Below are 22,296 nucleotides of genomic sequence, written 5' to 3' on the forward strand. Positions count from 1 at the left end.
CCCCAACATGGTCTGTGAGATCCTGTCAGCATCAGAGCCAGCAAAAAGGGAAAAAATAATCATTTTTTGTTTGAAGTGATGTGAGGGAAGAACTGCAAGACCTCTCCGAAAATTCTCAGCCTAACAGAGCATCACAGTTTGAGTTGGAAGAAACCTCAAAAATCATCTAGTTGAAACCCTCCTGCCGTGGGCAGGGACACCTTCCACTAGACCAGGTTGCTCCAAGCCCCATCCAACCTTGCCCTGACAATGTCCCTGGCTGCAGCCTGCACAGCTGGGGGAAGCACACTATGAGCAGGACAATGGGAAGGGGGTAAAATCAGGGTCCTTCAGATGCTTTCTTGTGTCTTGGTGCAGGCCCCTACCAACCTCACTATACCATAATGCTCCCAGTGCCAGGGGAGTTCCCAAAATCCCTGGGATACAGCTCCTGACAGGAGAGACATGCACTGCCTTGGGAGACACGTGGCACCAGGTGGAGAGCGAGGCCTCCAAAGAAAATAACGATGTCTACTTATGAACCCCGTCTTCCCCCGCTCACTGAAGTAGAAGAGGGAGAAGCACAACTCCCACACTATCATCTGTTGCTATTAGAGCTTTAGCAGCAGTAAAGTTACCTCTCCAAAAAAAAAAAAAAAAAAGAAACAACAAAAAACCCCACAACAACAAAAATAACACCCTTTTAGACAGGAAAGTTAGTTTTATCACTCTTTTCAACCTTCTCAGAATTACATTGTCCCAAGTCTTGGCTGGGCAAGGTCTAAGAGATGTTTAAAGAAAAAAAAGAAAAGACCTGAGAAGTTACTAATAGTGTAAACTGTCTTCTTGTTCCTTTTACAGGTGAAGGCTGCTTCCAAATACGTGGATGTACCCGTAAGCACAATTTAAACAACTTCTGTCATAGTAATTTGCATCGTGCTTTGGTTTATGGCATGTGTAGCAACCCACATTATGCATTAGCAGCCAAGACTGAACCATGGGCCTTCACATTTCTAACATTTGAACTGGAAACAATATCTCCATGAAGTTAATAATGAGCAGTTACCCTCTTATGGAGACCTATGAGGCTGTTTAGGCAATAATTTGCAGATGGTGTCAAAAAGGTACCATATTTATGCAATTGGCTTGAATTGCATTTAAAAAAAATGGGAGCAGTACATTCTGTTAATTCTTCATCTGGACTTGTACAAATACAGTATAATTTCCAAACAAAAAGGTCCAGACATGTTAGAACTGAGCCAACACACATCTAACACATTAGCTAATCTATTTTATTTTTGTTCTTCTAATTGTTGGTTTATTTTACTCTTTCAGAAAATGACTTTTTTATTACTTTGGGGAAATGGTGATGAGCTAGCAACATGTGTTTGGGAAATTGTTAATGAAAATAATTTTTTCCATTTTTCTGTAATTGGTATAGGAAAACTGTACATGATCTCCTCTAATTAGACCTTGATTCATAAGGAAAAGAGCCCTTAATGTTCTTAGACAGAGCACTTAAGTTGCCAGAAATTTACATTTAAATTAAGTTGAAGTGTAATGTATGAATGTTGGCTGGAATAAGGGGTTACTGTAACATTTACAGGCAGAGAGATCCTGAGCAATTGCAAATTAAAAAAGATAAGATCTTAATATACCACACCAGTTCCTGCATCCAGTTAGACTGGACAGTGGAAATCTAGAATAACTCAGTTGAGTTTCATGACCTGCATGTATAATGTATGTATATTTAATGTGGATGGACTGCTCTACATGCTCTCATATGACAACATGATAAATTTATCAGACAACTCGGACCACATCATCTGCATTTATGTTTCCATCCCTTTAGTCCAAGATAAACCTTGCCTACAAAATTATCATATTTTGAGCCCAGCATGGAAAAAACAAACTCTTGAACAGTAAGAGGTGTCACTGGGTTTAAAATACCTCAGATGCAGAGACTGGCATCCTGGAGTAATAGAAACAAGATATTTACAGCACTGGGAAGAAAAACTAAGAATTTATTTCTTGCCTTAAAAAATGTGGAGATCCTTCAGTTGAAATTCCTAGTTGTTTGAGTGCATCTTTAAATACTTAGTCATCAGAAATTTGAGCACAGAACAGTAAGTAACTTCTAGAGCAAAGCATGGTCTTCTCTGAGGCCTCTGTGTTCCTGGGAAGGAAAGCGTCTTCAAGGAAGTGGTCTCGGTAAAACACTGTGTAACCCTTTCAAGCTTTTCCAAAAGCATTGTACCTGGGACACCTTTGTGAAGTCGGCAGTAGGAGGAGTGGAGTCTGCTCCCATCCTCAGAGCCAGAGAGATGCTCCAGTTCTTTGTGTAAAACAGAGCAGAAATCATTCATCTGAGCAATTTTTGGCTGTTTCCCCACCTTCCCCTGGAAACGAAGCCACATTACAATGGCTTCCTTGAGGCTTCCTTGACAGCCTCAGTCTTTTTAATGAAATCAACCACCAGCCCCACACAGCATCCAAACCTGTGTGGAGGCCACCCCATGGTTCACAAGCCACTGCCTTTCCAGGGCAAGGAGAAAGAAAAACCTGTTTGAGTAGAGGACAGAGGGGAAATCCTCATATCAAATAGAAAACCATTACTTAAATCTCATTCCACAAATGTTGTTGCAATTGTCTGGGTACAAACCAATCTCATCTACTGCCCTCTTGGAATGGGCACAATCGGCAGACTGAAAATTGCTTGAAAGTGTAACACTTGACTACTGCCACATTTGTGTTGTCCTCATTGTTTTTCAAATTAATACCTTGTCATTGTTGCAGTAGGTGTTAAGAAATGTCACTGCCTTCCCAAGGGCCAAGCACTGGCCCTTTGCTTGATAATTGTTTGCTTTGTATTAAAAAACTTCCTTCCTACTGTTTTCCAAACTGTCCTCATTTTCACCCTGGAAATTACACAGATGTGTTAACTAACTTCAATTTACAGTGGCTGACAATCGTATCTTGCAGAGAAATGATACTCTGTGATCTGAGGTAAATCACAGTAATGGAAACTAATGACACTAGTTATTAACAAACTTACAATGTGCCATGGAAATTTAATATTTTGTGGCAGCTCTTGTAATGACTCGTGTTACCGTATTTTAATGGCTTTCCTTTGAGGTAAGTTTGAATCCAATGTATCAAGGAATGTGAACTCAGAGAGGATTTTTTTGAAAGTATTTTCACATCCACCTGCTTCAGTTCTCATTTTCTTTAAAGGACTGCTGTTATCCCCAAAACCTTGGGTTCTTGTAGGTTACTCTTTAAAATCAGTTGAATTATGCAGAGAACTGTGGAGATGTGCCAGCACAGATGTCCTACACTTTAGCAGCAGCTTAAACATTCCTATAGACATACACTCTCTGACTTACCATTTACCCAATTTAATCTTAAAAGCAGCACTAAGTTTGAGGTAAAGTCAGGGTTATAAACACCAAAAGAAAGGTGATTTTGGAATGCCTCCTGCAACACCAGCTGCTTGCTGCATGCATCCTCACACCGTAGAAGAAGCAGCAAGACCTCAGCTCTGGCTCTTTGCTCTCTGCTTTAAGAAACCATAGGGCTTTTGTAGAGAAGATGACACAAGAAAACAACAAATCCCCAGCCCATCTTGCAGGTTCACTCAGTAGGTTGACAGCACCAAAGGTAATAAGAAACTTCTCAGAGTCAGTATGTTGAGGAAGAGCTTTATTCCTCTGACTGCCTGCGCCCTAGGCAAGAGAAGAGAAAGTGTCTGTGCATGATCCTGTGCTGCACGTGGTATTTTGCTGGGCACAGGGCACAAAGCAGCAGGACTCAGTGTCCATCAGGTAAGGAAAAGGCAAACTGCAGGAGGACAGCAGGAGATGGAGGAGAAGGAAAAGCAGCGACGAGGCTACACAGAGGAGCTGCCCCCTGCGTCGCTATTCATGTTTTTCTCTCTCTCTCTTCTTCTCTCCTCCATGCAGAAGCCAGGAATGGATGTTGCTGATGCCTATGTGACATTTGTCCGCCACTCTCAGGATGTCCTGCGTGATAAGGTCAATGAGGAGATGTATATAGAAAGGTTATTTGATGTAAGTAAATGCCTTCTCCTCCTTGGACACCAAGCAGGAGAGACCCAAAATGTGACAAAATAAGACAGGAGGATAAGTCACATTTTGAGAAAATTTATTGGTTATAGCTTTAAAAAATAAATAAATCTTTCCTTTCTTTCTGACTAAGGCTCGTATCTGCTCTCTGCCTGCTTTAAATCTCTACTCTAGTCTACTGTGTCTTAGTCTGTCTGTGTGTGGTTTTTAAGGGAACAGCATCTTCTAAGAGAGCTCTTTACTATGTTTAAGCTTGTGGAAAATCTCTCTGTAGCAGAACATCTCAGTCATTGTTCTCCCTGTTAAAATTTGAGCCTTTTTTTGGCAGTAGCATTTGCTAAGGGCCATCTCTTCTGCACATTTTGCATTGTTTCATTGACAAGCACTCCAAACTGACAGCAAATTAAGCATACTAAATTTTAATTTTAAAAGCTAATCAAAACAGAGCTAATTAGGAATGGACTTTGGTATTGCAGGAGGATCATAATGTATCTGACACCAAAGGTAAATTTGAGACATGGTCTCCTTAATGAAGATGGCGTGGTAGGAACTGACTCATATGATCACAGCTAATTTTCTGTTGAATAAGATAAATTCATTGGACTGTGAGAGAACAGTGATCTGTGATGCCCATTTGTTTTGGGTTTGAATGCTTGTTAACAGTATCTCTGTTTCTGTTGCTCTTGTTGCGTTTACAGCCTTTCTGTCCTTGAAGGTTTTCTGTTGACAGCCAGCCTGTAGCATTAGTGTTTCAGTCTCTCGAGGGTATTTGTCCATATCTCAATTTCTGTTTGAAGCAGCTTCTGTCCCTACTGTCCTTCCTTCCATTTCTCAGCAATGCCATTTCTCAGTCTTCCGGCTCTGGAACTCTTAACAACCTTCCTTGCTTTCCTTACTCGCTCTTTTGCTTCCTCAGTGTTCAGGAAGAGCTGCTTTTTCCCCAGCCAACCTCCTCCTTCACTCGATACCTCTCTTTCTGTTCCTTACCTGTCCCTTAGAAACCTCTTCCTCCTTTACGATTCCCACTCTTTCTTTCCCCCATAACTTGCTGGATTAAAATGGAACTTATCTCTCATGTCAAATGTTTTATCACATTATATCAAGTGGCATGAATTAGAGTCAAATAATCTTACTGTGTACATCTACTAGCATGACCCATATCCACTGAGAATGCCTCATTCATGCACGGAGCACAGCAGTGCTCGCTCCGGGGAGAGTTTGCAGCGCAAGCACCAGACGCAAATCACCCATCAAGCAGGCATGGGGAGAAAAAACAAAACATAAAACAAAAGACTGTCGCTTCCATCTGCAGCGGGCCTGCGAGTGCATTGCTCGTTTGTGTTGAAATTTATTCCACGAGCAGCTAAATTTCCAGAGCTCATCTGGACTGTTCTTTTCAATGCCCACACTGCCTTTTCCCTCATCCTTTCCCTATGATTCACAGTTGGTGTGTTTGTACCCTTTGGACCATTATTTCCAATTTTCAAAAGGCTGTAATTAACACAAATATTGATTTCAGTTTGATCCACTTGTATTTGGTTTTACGAAGCCGTATTTTTGTTTTAAACAAATTAACAGTTGACATGAAAAAAAAAAAAAAAGAGCAGCTCTCTTGGTGGAAAGCAAAAAGCGCAAAACCTTTCTTTCCCTTCCTGCTCTCCTCAAGTCTCCCTGGTCCATGTGGAATTAAATAATCAAGGGTAGTGTTTTTACATTGCTCTGCCTGTTTTGACCCACACTGGCTGAAGGCGGGACTTGCAGCATGTAGGAGCTGTTCCCATTCCTTTTCCCATTCGTGTTCCCATCCCTGTTGCCATCCGTGTTCCCCACACCAGTGGGGTGGCGTTGGGACCCGATGCCATTGGCATGTTCGCATGTGTCTCGCGTCCGTGTGCGCCCGCGGGCGGGACGAGCTGCGGGGCTGCTGCTTCACGAGGAGGGAGTGGGATGTGCCAAGCCCTGGTCACCCGAAAATTGGAACTGTGTGTGGAGTGGCTGTGTATCGTGTTTGACAGGTTGCATCTGAAGGAGCTGGTTGCTCCTGTGGTCAGCTCCCATCATGGCTGAGGTGCTCCTGGTGGGTCAGTAGAAGCAGGTTTATGAGTACATGGGGGTCACCAGAGCCCAGACCCCATTTAAATTGGTGCTGTGTTCACCCGTGTTTGGGTAAGGACAGGAGCAAATGCTTAACTCTCTTGTCCTGAGCTCAGACACAGCCCTGCAGCCCTTTGCCCTTCTCACCTAACCCAGCAAAGCACCACAGCCGTGGGGTCTTTAAGATCCTTTGGTTATATTTTCCAAGGACATTTCAGGTACTAACAACCTTTTTAATATGAAAGAGAAGAGGAATAATCAGAAATGGTATTTATGATGTCGAGTTAGAGTTGGACCTGATTTTGTTCCCTCTTCCCCCAGTGTGGCAGGGGAGCAATCCTCTTAGCTGAACAATTTTTTCAGGCAATGAGATTATTAACGCTTTCGAGACTGGCTTAGTGCAGCAGTGCTGGCTTACCCCAGCCAAAGCTCAGTACAGTTTAGGGTGTTGTATAATGATAGGTGCAGCAGTGGCAGTAAACAGTTTAAACCTTCCTGCAGGCAGGTCTTCTGTGCCCAGTGGGGTCACATTGGAGATACTCATAGGCTGGGGCTACATCCCCTTTCTGCGCAGTCCTGAGCAGTGCAGGAGCAGAGGTGCACAGGGCAAGGTTGTCTGTCATATGTTCTGTGGGGTTTGAGCTCTCACGAGATATTTCTAATCCCCACACTTCTGTGCAATCCTGCCCTGTGCTTCCATTTATTCTCCCTTTGTTTCCTTCCCGGAGTAGAGGCTGCAGAGTGTGTTATGTCCCCACAGAAGCTGGGTTAATATGTCTTTTCTTGGCATTTGCCATGATTTCTTAGCTCAGAAACCATCTCTCTTCCCCTGCACCGCCTGCCCTGCTCACACCTGCAGAACAGGGCTCTGGTCTTTGGGAGATACTGGTGTTTGTGGAAGATTATTGTCGTATTTCTGTGTGGCCTATGTGTTAATCCTCTTAATTCTGCAAATTAGTCAGGGTGGGGTTCCCCCCCTGCCCTGAAATAGAGTCATCTTAATTTTAAAAATCTGTATTCTTGGGATCATTGAATGAACAGATTGATTGTGGAGTTCTGCTGGTAATCAAAACCTAACTAGCTTTTTGGCAGTGCTGTTTACTGCAGAGTAACATGACTTATTTACTTGGCCTGGCTCACTAATTTGATAACATTTAAAGCTAAAACACTGTAATAGGGCCCGTTGGTAGAGAGCAATGGTAACAGAAGAGTTTCAGAATAGCATCGTAGCATCCCCTCCCCGTGTTCCTGTGCTTCAGGATTTAAACCCTGTGATACTTTGTACACAATGCAGAAGGATCACAAACTCTGTGTAGTGCCTGATAGAAAGTAAAATTTTAACACTTTCTCCCCAGAAAGGGGGCAGAGTTGATGTGCAGAATGGCGCTGTTTATAGGAACAATGAGGCAGAAGCAGGTGGGTGTATCTTAAACATGGAAAAATATCTTCAGAGTGATCTTGAGTCTTCTGACCAGTCCTGTAAAATTCAGGCCCCCTTTGTCTCAGGTCACTCATAGGAATTTCATAGGATCAGAGTTTATACATCTGAAGGCGGTGGGAGTTTTACTTGTAAGGGTTGTGCCCTTTGGTGGGATTTATTTATAGATCTGTGTATTTGTATATATCTTTACACACACCCTTAGATACTCACAGTAGAGGTTTCAACCCATCAGAACATATGTGATCCAGAAAGTCTATGATTGACTACTAGGCTGTGTGAATGCCAACCCTTTCTTCCTCATAAATTGGTAAACACTAATGTAAAACATAGGGAGACTGTTTCCTCCCCAGCCACACCGAGTAACACGTACACAAAAGGCTACTGAACGCTGAGTGAGCTCCCCGAGATCTGCAAATTCCAGCATCCTGATGCAGTCCCTAAATAGCGCAGATGGCATTTTTGTCTCTGATGATTAATTCAATATCTTACCGAAAAAAACAAAAACATGCTTTTGATATGAGAGATCAAAACACCAAGAGAAGCTCCTAAGATTGCGAGGACCTAAAAAAAAAAAATTAATTTATTTTTTTCCTCCTTGTACTTCTTGAAGACACCAGCCTGAGTAGAAGATAAGGATTAAAACAGATGTGCTTAGTGCTAGTTCATCTGCTTAAATCTAGCAGTCTCTGAGATCAGTGATTAAAAAGCCATCTCTAACTTTGATGAAATCCACTGCAATGGTAATTCTGTGTCTCTGATCGCTGTCTTATGGGCCTCATGTCTGCCTAAACCGGACATAGAAAACATTTCACTGGAGATGATACATGGATTATATGGGTCAATTATACACTTAATCTGCCTTCTGGGGATTAAGTGTGCATAGATTGACCCCGCGTATTTGGCTTGTCCTTGGCAGTTATCAGATCAGGAAGGTTGCCTTTACCAAAAAGTCTGGTAAGAACTTAATCACGCAGTGATACAGCCCACCGAGGTGGCAGCAGTCACCGTGCTTTTTGCAGAAGGCTGTTCTACCACTTCACTGTCACTGTGAGTGTTCAGCTCCCTCGGGCTGTGTCACAGCCACGATACCAGACGGAGTATTTTCTCCCGAAATGAGAAGCGAGCCCGTTCTTCCCTGGAAGACGGAGATGGCTTGTAGTCTTGGTGGCAGGGTGGGACCAGCAGGGTCCAGGGAGCGCAGTGGGGAGACCAGGGTTTGCTCTGCCCTGTGCTGTCCTCGGTGCAGAGGAACAGTCACCCCAGGTCCACTTCCACCAGCAAAGGAGAATCCATGGTTCATCAGCTAGAGGAGCCAACATCTCCTTCCCACCACCTTCGGGGAGGCACAAGCCCTTGGCTGAGACTCCAACACCAAGTTCCATCCTTCAGGATCAGCTCAGTTGGGTTTTTAGGAAGCCCCAGTGATATCCCAAGGCTGATGTTGCATCTGGTGGATTTTGATGGATTTCCTTCCCTCAGCCAGGAGCCCAGCAGGAGTGCAGGGCCTGAAGATACAGTGCAGAACTGTCCTCATGTTTTCAAAACCCTTGCTGGTGACTGACTTCTCAATATCATAATGAGTAATAACACTGTGTGAGTCTCAGACTTCAGCAAAATCCTTATGCAAATTTCCAGGAGCCTGAGTGAGTACTTGTCACTGGTTTACTGCAGGATCCACAGGCAGCTCAGCATATGTTTCAGTACCTACAAATTTGGAGCCTGATATCACACCTGAGTATATTGAAAAAATACAAAACGCAGCTAGATCGGTTAACTCAGCAAGACCTCTGCAGACACTGAAGCATTAGCTTAGTCTTAAAATCAAAGCTTTTGCCCTCAGCAGGGTTACCCACTTGAATTTTGGCAGCTCCTTCAAGGCATGCTTGCAGGATCATGGCATTTCTTGCTGGAGCACAAGCCTTGCGTGGCACAATCAAATGCCAGAAGAGAGCCCTTCTCACCCTCCCTTCTCCTCCTCGAACTCAAAAGCCTGGTCGTGAGTCAGTGGAGCTACTCACTGTGAGTTAGAATTACTCACAGGAGGACGGGTTGCAGGATCAGGGGAAGAACGGATATCAGGCTGTGCGCCGGGCTCCCATCTCGTATCTGCTTGTAGCCGCACTCACCGCTCTCTCTTAGACAGACAACAACCTGTTTCCCTCCTACGCAGCAAGACTGCTCATTAGGGCACTAACTCTCTCCCACTCCCATCCTGATATGGCCTCCATGGAGCTATTTCTTCTGTGTTGTTTTTTGCTTTTCTTTTTTTTTCCCTCTTCCCCCCTCCCGAGTGAGTTGTGAAATGAAGACAATTAGGCAGATTGATCTTGAGGAAGTGCAGCTTGCTTTTCCCTCCCTGTGCATCTTTGGAGGAGCCGGAGCCACGCAGCTTTCGCTGCCCTTGGCTGGCTCAGCAGGGATCGGACTCAGACCTGGAACTGATGCAACAACAGGGACCTTTGCTGGTAAAAAAAAATAAAATTGTGATGGCAATTATTAGTATATCTTCTAGGGGGCAAATTATCCTTGTTCTGAGGGGGCATAGAGTGCACTGTCCTTCTGCAGCCTTTTTTTCTCCCCATGTGCCCTCTTGGAGCCACACAGGAGCAGAGAAAGAAGCTTAGCATGGACACTGTTCCTCATCCTGTTATACTCCCATCCATGAACTTCACACGGCTCCAAGCATGCACTGGCATGTGGCCTCCCTCCTCCCTGGCTTCCCCTCAGCAAGGCTTCTTTTCTGAAGTGCTCATCTAAGTAGGCTCCATTTAATTTATTTTAGGGAGAGTCTTAATAAAATAAGTCCTAGATCTGTCACTGGATTTTACATGCTTGTAAGGGGTTTTTTTCCCTCCTAAATGTCTTTATCAGAACAGCTTTTCATGTTCCAGTAGACATTTGGTTGAAGACAGTTAATTTGATTTCTTTTCCAGAGGAGATTTTCCATTAATCATTCTAAGAAGGCAGACTGATTGCTCTGTTACGTTAAGGTCAGCATAGGCTTGCTAACATCATCCGCACCGTGCTTTTGAGCGTCAGAGATTTGTGTTTTGGGGCCAGCCCTGAGTGAAAGATCATTTTATTTCCTGGTAGACGTGAGTGGCCAACGAGGTTTTGGGGAAGAGGGAGCATGACATCCTCCATCCAGAGAGAGCCTTTTTCTGAGCAGCCTCTCTGCTCCCTAACCAGGCGCTCTCTGCACATTTATAACTGTGTAAGAGTTACACAGTGCCCTCCGAGCTGGAGCTGCCTTCCAGCTTCCTTTAAGAAGCTGTAGCTAGCTGGAGCTCCAGTCCTGTGGGTCACTGGGGAGGAGAGCTTGGAGGAGCGGGTGTTGCTCGTGAACCCCAGCCCACGCGGGTCCCAGCTGCGTCCGGGGGTGCGCGGGGCGTGGGAAGGGCCGGGATTTGGGATGCGCGCAGGTGTGCGGGGCTGACCCCGCAGCCCGCGGGGCACGGCTGCGGCGGGGCCGAGCCCCCGCTGCCGGCGGCTTTGCTCCCTCCCTCGGGGCTCTGCAAAGGGCCTTTGCCCAAAGAAACTCGCGGTGCGCACAGGGGTGAGCCAACGGCCCCTGCGCGGACAATGACGAATTGTCTGATTTCCAGCAGCGCCTTCAATCCCTCTTTTCCTTTTCTCCCCCTGCAGCCCAGCCCCACACAATTGCTGCCGCTGCCTGCGCCAGCCAGCGGTGCGTGCCGGATTAGCCGTCCCAGGTCACTTCGTTTCTCTTGATCTGCAGCTCTTTCCTTTCCCAGTGCTCCCTTAAACCTCGCCCTGGATGTATGATATCAGCATTCAAAAATGCTTAGCAGGACTCAGGCTGGGAGCGCGCTGCATCCGGTGTGTAACCCCAGGAATGATACCAGGGGAGCTGCTCCCTCCTGCACTCAGGACTGAGGTATCCAGGCAGCCCATAGCTACTCTGTTTTTGAATTTGAAGGCTATGAAAGAGGCTGAAGTTTATCGAGTCCCACTTTGTGACAGCTTCCAGTTCAAGCTGATAACAGGTGGAATGGAAGTATTCCCTAGCAGGCATTGCTGTATTGCATCTTATTGAGCAGCTCTGCAGCCAGTTCTGCCATTGCTGCCTCGCACTAACAGGGCCCTGGAATCGGGACAGAAAAATAGCAGCACTTTGTGTGGATATTGTATTTTACTAGGCTGCTTTATATAGAAACTCAGATTTTAACACGACAGCTTCATTTCTTTTTTGAAAAATGGAAATAAGCAGAGAATATTTTATAGGTTAAAAAAAGTATTTCAGAACAAGCATCCATACAGGAGTGGTTCTGTGTGTGCGCGCCTTCAGAGGTTTTTATGCAGAGGCTCTTTCATTTAGGAAAAGCGAGGTCTGCAAAATCCTGCAAAGCAGTAGGGCTTTTTGGGTTTAATTTGGCAGTTCCCACTGGGTGCTGTGCACTTTGCTGAGCTGTATCTGCAGTGAAGGAGAGAGGGCCCAGCACCCAGAGCCCACCTGAGCTGTACCCAGGTGCTAAGGACTCAGCCCTGTATGTGCAGGGACATGGGATGCTCCATGCCAACACAGCCTGGAAAGGCAGAGTCTTCCGGCTCAGGGGTGCACATAGCCAGGACAGGCTTTACCTGTTACCCGAAAGGCATCGTTTTCTGGAGATGTATAACTTGGTGTGTAAACAGGATTGGGGCTGTCCAGTCTCAGAGGGGAAAGGAGGCACCCACTGAGAGGTGCTCAGCCTGCAAACCTAGCAGGTTTAAGTATGGGATGTCCCTGGTTTGAGGACATTGTGGATGAGAGAGAAGCTGGAGGTGCTGCCAGAACCAGTGGCAGTGGGCTTCCTTCCCAGATCACCGTGAGCACTGGCTCCGACATCCCTCCTTCACCCTGCCACGGATCAGTAGCTGTTTGCACATGGGTCTCCCTCACAGGTTTCTCTGCCTGCTGCCCTCTGTCCAGCCCTGACCAGCGTGTGGCTCAGGGCTCAGAGTGAGTGTAGCAGCACATGGCTGGTTTGGATTTAGAGATGGTCTGTCCATGATCTGGCACCGGTGTTTGCTCACAGCAAACCTGGCTGAGACCAGGGCATCCGCAGCTGTAGGAGGCAGTAACCGTTTCCATGAGATCCTTTCCTGGGGATAAGGCTCAGGGAGTCATTGGTACATCCACCCATCACCTCTGCCAGGGGTGTGAGTGTGTGGCTCTTGGCTAGGCAGAGACTGGTGTCTGGCTGTCAGAGCAGACCACCCTGACGTACAGCTCAGGAGCACCTGAATAAGTACAAGACATATCCCCAGCAGATTTGTTCCTCCCCCAGTGAAGGAGCAGTACCATTGCAGGTCTGTCTCTGGCTGTGTCCCTGCCATGGGAAGCCTTTGCTGGTGTGATGAGAGCACATGGATCACTTGCAAAGCCACTGAGGGGTGGTGTAAACAAACCTGCACCCACCACAGCAGGTGGAGTTGCAGCTGCACAGAACACGTGTAGGTGTTACAGGTTTGTGCAGCACTGAGAGTGGGGGGTGTTAGGGATGAGCTTCATGGGCGTGTGTGTTTGCTGGGGACCTTGGCCCCACTGACACAAAAGATGCTGATCCTCCTTGTCCTCTCCGAGAAGGAATAAAATCATTCTGGGTTAAGAGCAGAGAGAGATCTGCAGCAAGGAGCGTGCAGGATGGGCTGTAGCCCTTTGGAGGGCAGGGAATTTGTGTGTTTCCACCAGCACACAATGTACCCACTGGGACCCCTGTGCCTCCCTCCCATTAACACCTGTGGCACCGACCTGCCAAGCCCCGCTGGGTCCAACTTCCAGCCAATTAAGGGTGACACAGCAGCCTGAGCACACCCTGATGCCGAGATCCCCAAACAGTGGGTGATCTCAGGTGCCATATGTACTGCAAAAAGCGTGCAGCACCTCCACACGCTGGGGTCTGCGCTGCTGCCTTCGCTCTGGATGCTCTTCCCTGCTGGAAGGCAGAGCTCTTACGCGATTCAAAGTTGTTTTGGGGTTTATTTTTAGGAAGAGGGGAAAAAAAAAAATGTAATTCGGTGATGCCATTTGCATCTTAGACAGGTGATGAGTCGCTCTGGCTAGCAGCTTAACCCTATTAGGCAACTTTGGGACTGTGACTTTATTAAATAATAATACAAATTATTTTAATATCAAGACTCCGACTTTGTAACCTCCTTGTATAGCTACATTGTCAACGAGAATGAAATTTCGTGGTTAAGGAATATAAAATAGAGTAAAAGGCATCCAGAAATCACAGCTCTGGGGTGGATGTGTAAGAACACGCTGTGTGTACTTGCAGTGATAGCATTATAGTGGTAAAAAAAAAATTCCAGGAAAAAAACCTGCAGCCATTTACCTCAGTAATAGCTCAGTGCAAGTGTGACCTGAGAGAATCGAAACAGTTTCACGAGGCTTTGATAGAATAAAATCATAACTTTTAAAAAAAAAAAAAAAAAAAAAAGACCCTGAGGTTTCAGGGGATTTTTATCAAATTGCTAGCACTTTGCCAGATCTCTAGAATTTAATGTGGACTTTCCTAGAGAGGTTTAATTCGGAATATGAAGGTCATGTTGCCTGCTGTGAGGACAGCTCACCCAGAGCCCTGCCGAGCACGGCCGGCGGAGGGTTCGCTTGTACGGGCGAGGGGAAGGCGTGGAGTCCAGTTTGGCAAAGGGGTCAGGGATCCCAAACACTGCGGGTTTGGGCGCACTGTTCCTGAACACACCAACCCAAAGACCCTGCAGAGAAGTTAAATTAGCACGCTGCAATCTGTTACCATAACTTAGATTTATTTTCTGAAAGATACTTTCCCAAGGGTGTGAATCTGGGGGGGAATTACTTTTCTAACAGCAAACTGAGGGCTGCCTGAAGCCCTCCCGGTGCTCTGCCCTTGTGTGCTCAGTAGAGCTACACCAACAGACCTGCTTTTGATGTTGGCTTTTGCATACCTAACTTAAAGAATTATGTGCAATAGAAAAGCTGCTTAATGACCGGACAGCATTATTATCTGGCGTGCAGCGGCGTAGCAGGACAATAACTATTTATTTACTCTTTGTGGATAATGTTCTGTTATTTTCTAGTCTTTGGCAATAGCAAGAGAGCATCTGATATATACAATATTGGTGTGTATCCAATTGTTTGTGAACATCCCAAGTTTTGAAACATGGTTGTGAGAGAGGAATATAAGCTTAAGCTTGAAAGGCTAAAAAGCAGAAAGCCCCACACGCAAATGCTATTATGCACTTAATGAGGCAGGGTTTAAAAAAAAAAAAATCAGCCACACAAGTTGGTTTTATCAAAGAAAATGTATAAATAACAACCAGTGATTCAAAGTGCCTCACAAAGGGAAAAGCAGGGACGGGAAGCTAGCACTTCACTTGTGGCATTCAGATAATAGTATTTACTACACTAATCTTTTGGGCTTAGCAATTGACAATCAATATATTATTATCAACAAGCGTTAACGCAAACAAAAAGCTTCTATTTCTTTTTTAACCGTGTTTCCCTAAGTCCCTTAAATTTAATTAAAACCGGACAGCTCTCCTTCTAGTACAAATTAGAGTTAAAATCATATTAAATATTTGTTCTACGGGAAAACAAAAGTGTCAGCTTGTGCTACCAGGTTTGGCTGCTTCTTTTTTCCTTCTTCTTTTTTTTTTTTTTTTTTTTACACACAGAGGGGAAAAAAAAAAATACCAGCTACTCGAAGTTAAAATAAAGTCTCTCTCCCTCCCTCCCCGTCTCCCAAGACTACTGTCTATAACATGTTGTTCCTTATAGAAAGTGGGATATGGTGGCATTTGCTTGATTAACTTGCTCGACAAAAGTGACAGCTGCTGTGGGTGCATGTAGCTAAGCTGCACAGCGCAGTTCCGCCTTTGTACATCTGTCAGCAAAAAAGGAGGAATAAAGAGTGAAAAGAGACAAATTGGTCCCAAAAGGCAATCCATTCAACTCAGGAGGTTTGCTCTATTCAAGCACTCGCTGGGAATCTCAAGTGCTAGGTAGCTTATTCAATTTCATTCATTCTTTAGAATGAGCCCACAAGTGTTTAATTTCTTATTCTGTTGAATAAAAGGGGGAGCTTTTTTTTTTTATTGGAAGCATTAATTGTAAGACTAGCTGATCAATGCCTGCGATATTAACTCATTGCTTATTTTATGGTTAGCTCTGTGCTCCAAGAGCCTCAGCCACTAAACTTCGTTTCTCTAACGTGGGCAATATCACACTGATTTCTCTGCTTCTGGAAAACCCAGGCACTCAACAGTGCACTTGGTCCCCTGAGCCTTGGCCCCTGCCCGGCTTGGGGGAATGGTCCAAATCCTTGACAGGTGTAAATCCAAAGAGTCGCTGGGTCATTATTGATGCCACCCATGGCTGCGACCGGGACACAACCGAGCCAGATGCTCTTTGCCTGGGGGTTCAGCCCTGAGCCCACTGCAGGTTTGGCCCTCTGTGCTGGAGGAGGGCTTGTAGCTCCAAATGCTGAGCTGTGTTTGGGTGGCTTTTTGGTCCCTAGGGAAGGGTAGAGGAGGGGGAGTCCATCAGCAGGGCTCTGAGGAGTAATACCCGGTGCAGTGGATGGATTTTGTTGAGTAGTGGGAAGAAAAGATGATGAATGTATGGGATGTGGTTTGCTGCATGGGTAGTTGTCTGCCTGCCATCCAGAAAACTTATGCTTTCATGGGAGAGATGCCTCTTTCTTCTTCATCGTGTGGCAGAAGGTCCATCCCTGTCTCCTCATTGACACTGGGGACCAGAATGATGTGATGATGTGTGTGCCTGAGGGCCAGTGGCTCTTTGCCCACCACAACTCTGCCATGTCCTTCTCCAGGGCCACCACCATGTATCTTAAGCTTTTCAGATACATTTGTGTCACCAAGGCCCTGTCCCTGCTCTTCCCCCCTCTCCTGGCTGTGGGTCAGCCTGGGGCACAGCACATCTTTTGCAGCAAGACAAAACCCAGGTTTCCAGAACAGCCTGAGAAATAGCTGGGGCTCAGCTCTGGCAGCCTGGTGGAGACTTCAGTAGCACTGGCTGGGAGCAGAGCAAGAGGCCCGCTCCATCCCACCACTGCTTATCCACATCCAGCACCCTGTCAGAACTGGCCTTTTTGGAAGCTCTCAAACTGGGGTCTCAGATGCTGCTGTGTACATTTGGACTTCTGAGAACATCTCTTTATTTTTGGTAAACAAGAATAGGAATAGCACTGGTCTCTATGCTTCATGTTACCCGTTTTTACTAAGTTTTTGGAACTGCCTGGGATCAACAGTGAAAGAAACATTGGGGGAAGGTGGAGAGGAGCACTTTGGTGGCTACAGAAGACTGAAGGGACAAGAGTGATCCTTCCATGACTGCCATGGAGCAGCCTGGCCTTTGGGCTGCAGCAAATTCTGGTGTACAAAGCTGGCTGTGCTTACAGGGCACTCCGGGGGCAAAGGCAGGAGTGCAGGCAGCATCCAGGCTCTGCTCCTCTTCTCCAAGCAAGTCTTCCCACAACACTGGCAGCTGTGTGCATAAGGCTGGTTCCCGGACAACACATCCCTGTGCTGCTGTGGCTGCATCCGTACCTTCCCTGTGGAGAGGACACCTACCAAGGGGAGTGGCTGCCGTGAATGCATGTGACAACACCAAAGACCCAGTTTGATCTCAGAGGCACCCTGGATGGGGATGGACACGGCTCTGTGGCCTGTCACCTACTGTCAGCAGTTGTAAATCAGCACAGCCCCACTGTGCCTTCCACCAGCTGAGCTTCTGGCCCGTTGGATGGGGACACAAATGCCAGAAACAGACTTGGTAAATTTTTTAATTTTTTTTTTTTTCCTGGCTGATCAAGTCACTTTGAGTGAGGGCTGTTGCCTGAGAGCAGGTTCAGTTTTCCGTTGGTAAATAAGACTCACGTTCATCCCTTTCCTCTCTCCCTTCCTGCCTCTGTGGTCCCCTCACTCCACGCTGGCCGACTCGGGGATGCTGCGGAGGCGGCCGCCCAGCATCCAGTCCCTCATCTTTGAAACACCTTGAATTCAAGGGTTCATTTCAAAGCTGCCTTTCAGCATTTCAAAACAAGCCCATGTCCCGGACAAAGAGAGGGAGCCAGCCGGCGTTCGGAGCCTCCTTGTGCAGTGTGTGTCACAGTTTTAAATAGATTTGCCCTGCTTGGATTGGTTCTGGTTGGAAAGCGAGTACTGAAATGAGAGGTCATAGGGGAGAGTTACTATGGTAATTGAGTAGTATCACCAGTAGTTTTGCTCTTATGAGCATTAAAGCACATAATAATAGACAAACAACAGTGGTTAAAGCAAGCAGGTAGGATTACTATGTTCTTTTGTCAGAAGTATATAATGTCTTGTAGTCAGTTTTAAAGACTTCTCAACCCCCAAATCCACCCAGCAGTCACCTGCTGAGTAATTTTGTATGCCTAATCTCTAGCCCTTAACTACAAGCTTTCTGCTAATTTGAGGCAAATGGGTATTTTTGACACTAAATAGGGCAGTAAAGAATCCCTGACCTAGAAAAACTCCATTCCAAGGCACTGAGAGCAGAAAAATATTCTTTCAGCATCCTTGTGAGACCTTTGGAATGACATAAAATAGCTTTGACTAAACTGTGCTGCAGCCTTCGATTAATGGTTTGCAGAAACTTGCTGAACATCCCTACTACAACTTCCCCCATAAAACTTGTCACTTCAGATTGCCATCAGCCACCACAACAATAATCATTTCATGCCTATTGCTAATTGCAAGCACAGCTGAGGCTCAGCGGGGTGCTCTTGCACAGTCCCAGGCCTTTATACCAGCCTCAATCTGTTGTATGGCACTTGTTCACACACAAAAAAACTACCAGTAAAGGCAGAAAGAGGCAGAGTCACAGGTTCCTTGTAATCCCTCTGCTACCCTGCTGACAACCCAGCCCTATAAGCATTCCTGGTTTTGTCCCACTCTTTACAAAAGCTGAAGTGACCTTAAGCTACTAGTATGTAAGCTTTTGAATGAAGAATACAGCTCCTTCAGGTGCCTTAAGAAGCAGTGTTGCATCTGGCTTACGAGATTCTGTTTGCAGCACCCCTGGAGTGAGCTGTGGCTTCCTGTAACATGTAAAATATGAGTGTGAACTCAAGGTTCATGGCAAGGAACAGGAGGTCATGCTTCCATTCAGCTCACACCAAAGAAGACGGGGGTTTGCAGATGTTCCTGGGTATGTGTAATGACACCACCTCCCAGAAAGCGCAGGAGCCCAGCATAGGGCTGATTTTTGATAAAATGTGCCGCACTCAGTCTGTTAGTTGCAGATTAATTCATATCAATTTCTGAAATTTATGTATTCAGAGACAAACTTGCTATTTCAGCAACTTATTGATCATACTTTTGCATTCAAAAAAAAAGACAGGGGAACAAGGAAGCTTAATGTTTGAGCTGGCTGGGATGTTGGATGGACAGTCATGGAAGTCCACCCCTTGGCATGCTCCAGCTCCTCTACTGCCCATCCTGGAGCATCCCAGCCAGCCCATGGCCTACCTGATCTACCCAGGCTAGCACCCAACAATGAGGGTCACTGTGACATAGAGGAGAACTGGAAAACTAACTTGAAGGAGGGACTGATTCCTGGCCATGCAGTTACATCTGTTTGCTGTGCCTGGGCTCTGAGAGCACCCAAAGAGCATCTGCGTTTCCCCTGCTGTGAGCTGGGTCATGGTGTGCAGCAGCAGGCTTGTCTCTGCCAGAGACCTGCTCCCTTCCCTGCTGACATCCGAGTGGATGTGTGGTATCCACCATGCATCCACCAGGATGCAGCCTCCACAGCCTTTCCTCATGCTGTGCCCCCAGACTGAGTGTGTTTTCCTCCAGGTGACACACAGGGATGCCAGTTTGCACTGGTAATGTGTGTGTGCCACGGTGGGTTATACGTGGGGTTTGGTCCATAACCATCAATGAGGTCTACTCGTTCTTTACAACCAGGTGTGAGGAGTTCTCAGAAAATACATTTACAGAATTTACTTTGGTGTGCCCATGCCACAGCTGTGCTGGGGCTTCAGAAATGTGCCTGAAATGTGTTGCAGCCCCATGGCAAGGCCCCAGAGTTCAGTATTTGGGCTGTGACCTCTGCATCTCATCTATGGGAACAAGCTATAAGGCTGGAGCTAGATCCCCAAGGAACCCTGTGTCCCTGGCATGTACCCCACTGCCCTGGAGGGAATGGCAGACCCCCACAGGGAGAGCGAGGTGGCCCCTGTCCCCACAGGACCACTCTGTGCTCTTTTGTCTGAAATGATCACATTTCTGTTTAGGAGCATTTGGCTTTGTTTTTGTTTTTTTAATAATATAATCATATGCAAATGTTATCTTCTTTGGTAGGTTAGTCATGAATCAGAGGGCTTGTGCGTCTTATAGCACATCAACACTAGTGATAGCTAAAGGGAACATTTAATTTATGGGCTAACTTATTTTTATGAATATGCAGGGCTTAAATTCAGCAGTTGGTGTGTGCTCTATGAAGTGACGTGACGGTTTTGTGTATCAAGATCAATGAATTAGACTTTGTCTTTTTCTCATAAAGCAGAAAGTCTTTGGAGTAACTTGGCTTTGAGAAAAGAGAGCTCCTTTCATGCAGCTGAGCAATGTGCCTGGCTGAGCCCTTGTCAGCCAGTGCTCAAGAGGAGAAGGGTGTGATTCAGATTTGGCTCCGAGGAGTTTGCATCTCCCCAGAATCCAGCATGTTGAAGTGCCTACCAGAAACACAGAGAAATGTTTTGCTTACTCTGAAGGTCTCATAGCAGCAAAGCCACCTTGCCATAACCCCAGGGCAGAGGTTATAATTTCTGTTTGGGATCTGCACAGCTGTGTAGGCGTGTGTGGCGTGGGACAGACAGAAACGGCGGGACCTGCCCCTGCTGGGGATGTCTCATCTCATGAGGAGGTGACATAAACACCCGGCAGATCGTTGTGTGGAAGACGGGAGGCGGCGGTGGAAGGGCGAGGGCGTGCACGTGTAACATACGGTCGCTCCGTTCCCCCGTGGGCTTTGATTTAAAGAGGTGGCAGAAGGAGGTGTTTGGGTGACCTGGGCATCCGTGTGCCAGTGCAGCCCCAGATCACAACTAGCGTCACCCAAGAGCATGGCTCAGTTAAGCACACTGATGGCAGAAAAGCAGCGTTATGAACGTTAATGATTCCTCTGTTTTGCCCACATGGACCTGCAGCATTTCAAGGCACCTCAGGCAGATCTCCCAGTGGCAGCAGTCGCTCTGTGCCACCACTGGTTGACTGCTGGCTGTCCTGGGTTGAAGCACTGAGAGGTCTCTGGGGATATTGAGAGATGCTCTGACCCCCCAGACTAGTCTGAGCGACTGAAAGGTATGAAGCCCACCAGATCTTCATGTCTCCTGTGCTGGTCAGGCCCACGCCATTTAACCAAGGTGCTTCACTCACAGTTCAACCCCATCTGACATCAGGACCTCAAGTGACAGTAGACAGTGTCTGAGCTTGACTTCGGTTGTGGCAAGAGCTCCTGCTTGCCAGACTCCATTAGTTTCATCCAAGCTCTTGCCAGCTTTCCATCATGGAGATGAAGGGTCAGCAGAATCACTGCCAGAAGTTGCCCAAGGTGTAAGCATTGAGCAAGAGGTTACCACGTGCCATTTCTTTGGTGGCTTTTCTGCCTCTTTATTTCCTCCTGGTGTAGAAATAGAAGTATGGGAACATCTTTGTTGAAGTCAGGAGGAAAACTCTTCCCTGTGCAGCATGTCTAACCTCTGTTCTCTATTCCTGGTGAAGGGTGGCAGCTCCCATGTGTGTTACCATACAGTTCAGTGATGTGCTTTGGGCCCACATTTCTGTGATGCTGGGCTGGTTTAGCTTAGACTTATTTGTTTGCTTTGGTGAGCCTTGTGCCAGCTTGTGGGTGCCAATGTTGAAGGGTGGAGGGCAACAAATCACAATTACAGCATGTTCAGTTGTCTCCATTCACCTGCTGAACCAGCAACTTCTACAACCAGTGGAATGAGAGCATGTTTCTGTGTCAGAGACCTCCACCCAAAGGTGCAGTGAGGGAGGTAGTAATACCTGCATTGAACTGATGTGAGGTTTCAGGCTCATTGGGAAGGAGCTGCATCCCTCACTAACCTGGATGGTGCTCGATCAGGATTTTCATAAACTGGTCTGGTGGGGTTTCTTGAGTATTTTTAACTGTTTCTAGATTAATTGCAGCTGGTCTGCAGTAAAGGTTTTGATCTCTGTGTGTAAGAGAGATCACAAGAAGGGTGCGACTGCGCATACAGAGGCGTGATGAGTTTCTGTCTGCAGCCCGCTTTGTAACCAGCCCTTGTGCTGAGAGCCATGGGGAGGTTTCTGTGATTCCCCCCCTCCCAGCCCCTGCTTTTCCTTCTCTCAAGGGCTCACTGCTCGTCTGTGTGGCGTCAGACGTGCCATGTCAGCCCTGCGTGAGCAGGGCGCTGATCCACAGCCCACCGGAGACTTCCTGCGCTGCGGGAACGGCAGGCTGCTGCCACACTGCTGCAAGCCTTTTTCACAGACAAGCAGCAAAATTTTCAGCCCCTGGAGGGGCCCTGTGAGTTCAGCAGCTTGAAACAAGCTCATTTCTTTGCTGCTTTTCCATTTTTCATAATTGTGAGGGTGAAACCAAAGCATTTCCCACACAGCCTGGACAGGCACCCGTAGGTGCTTACACCAGCATTCTGCCCCCCAGCCAAACCTTGC

General features: G+C 46.6%; 1 protein-coding gene across 14 annotated transcripts in view; it reads left to right on the plus strand.

Annotated features, from left to right (window-relative positions):
- The window catches only part of CADPS (calcium dependent secretion activator), a 211,321-nt gene that overhangs the window by 185,428 nt on the left and 3,597 nt on the right, over positions 1–22,296 (plus strand). For 13 of the 14 annotated variants that reach the window (XM_064667312.1, XM_064667320.1, XM_064667315.1 and 10 more), the window contains 2 exons: positions 841–873; positions 3,942–4,049. In XM_064667312.1, the coding sequence (XP_064523382.1) occupies positions 841–873; positions 3,942–4,049 (141 nt within the window). Of the gene's footprint in view, positions 1–840; positions 874–1,831; positions 2,113–3,941; positions 4,050–22,296 lie in introns of those variants that run through there. The other variant, XM_064667325.1, reaches the window with a different exon arrangement.

This window comes from Pseudopipra pipra, chromosome 11 (genome assembly GCF_036250125.1).
Source record: "Pseudopipra pipra isolate bDixPip1 chromosome 11, bDixPip1.hap1, whole genome shotgun sequence".
Lineage (NCBI taxonomy): Eukaryota > Metazoa > Chordata > Aves > Passeriformes > Pipridae > Pseudopipra > Pseudopipra pipra.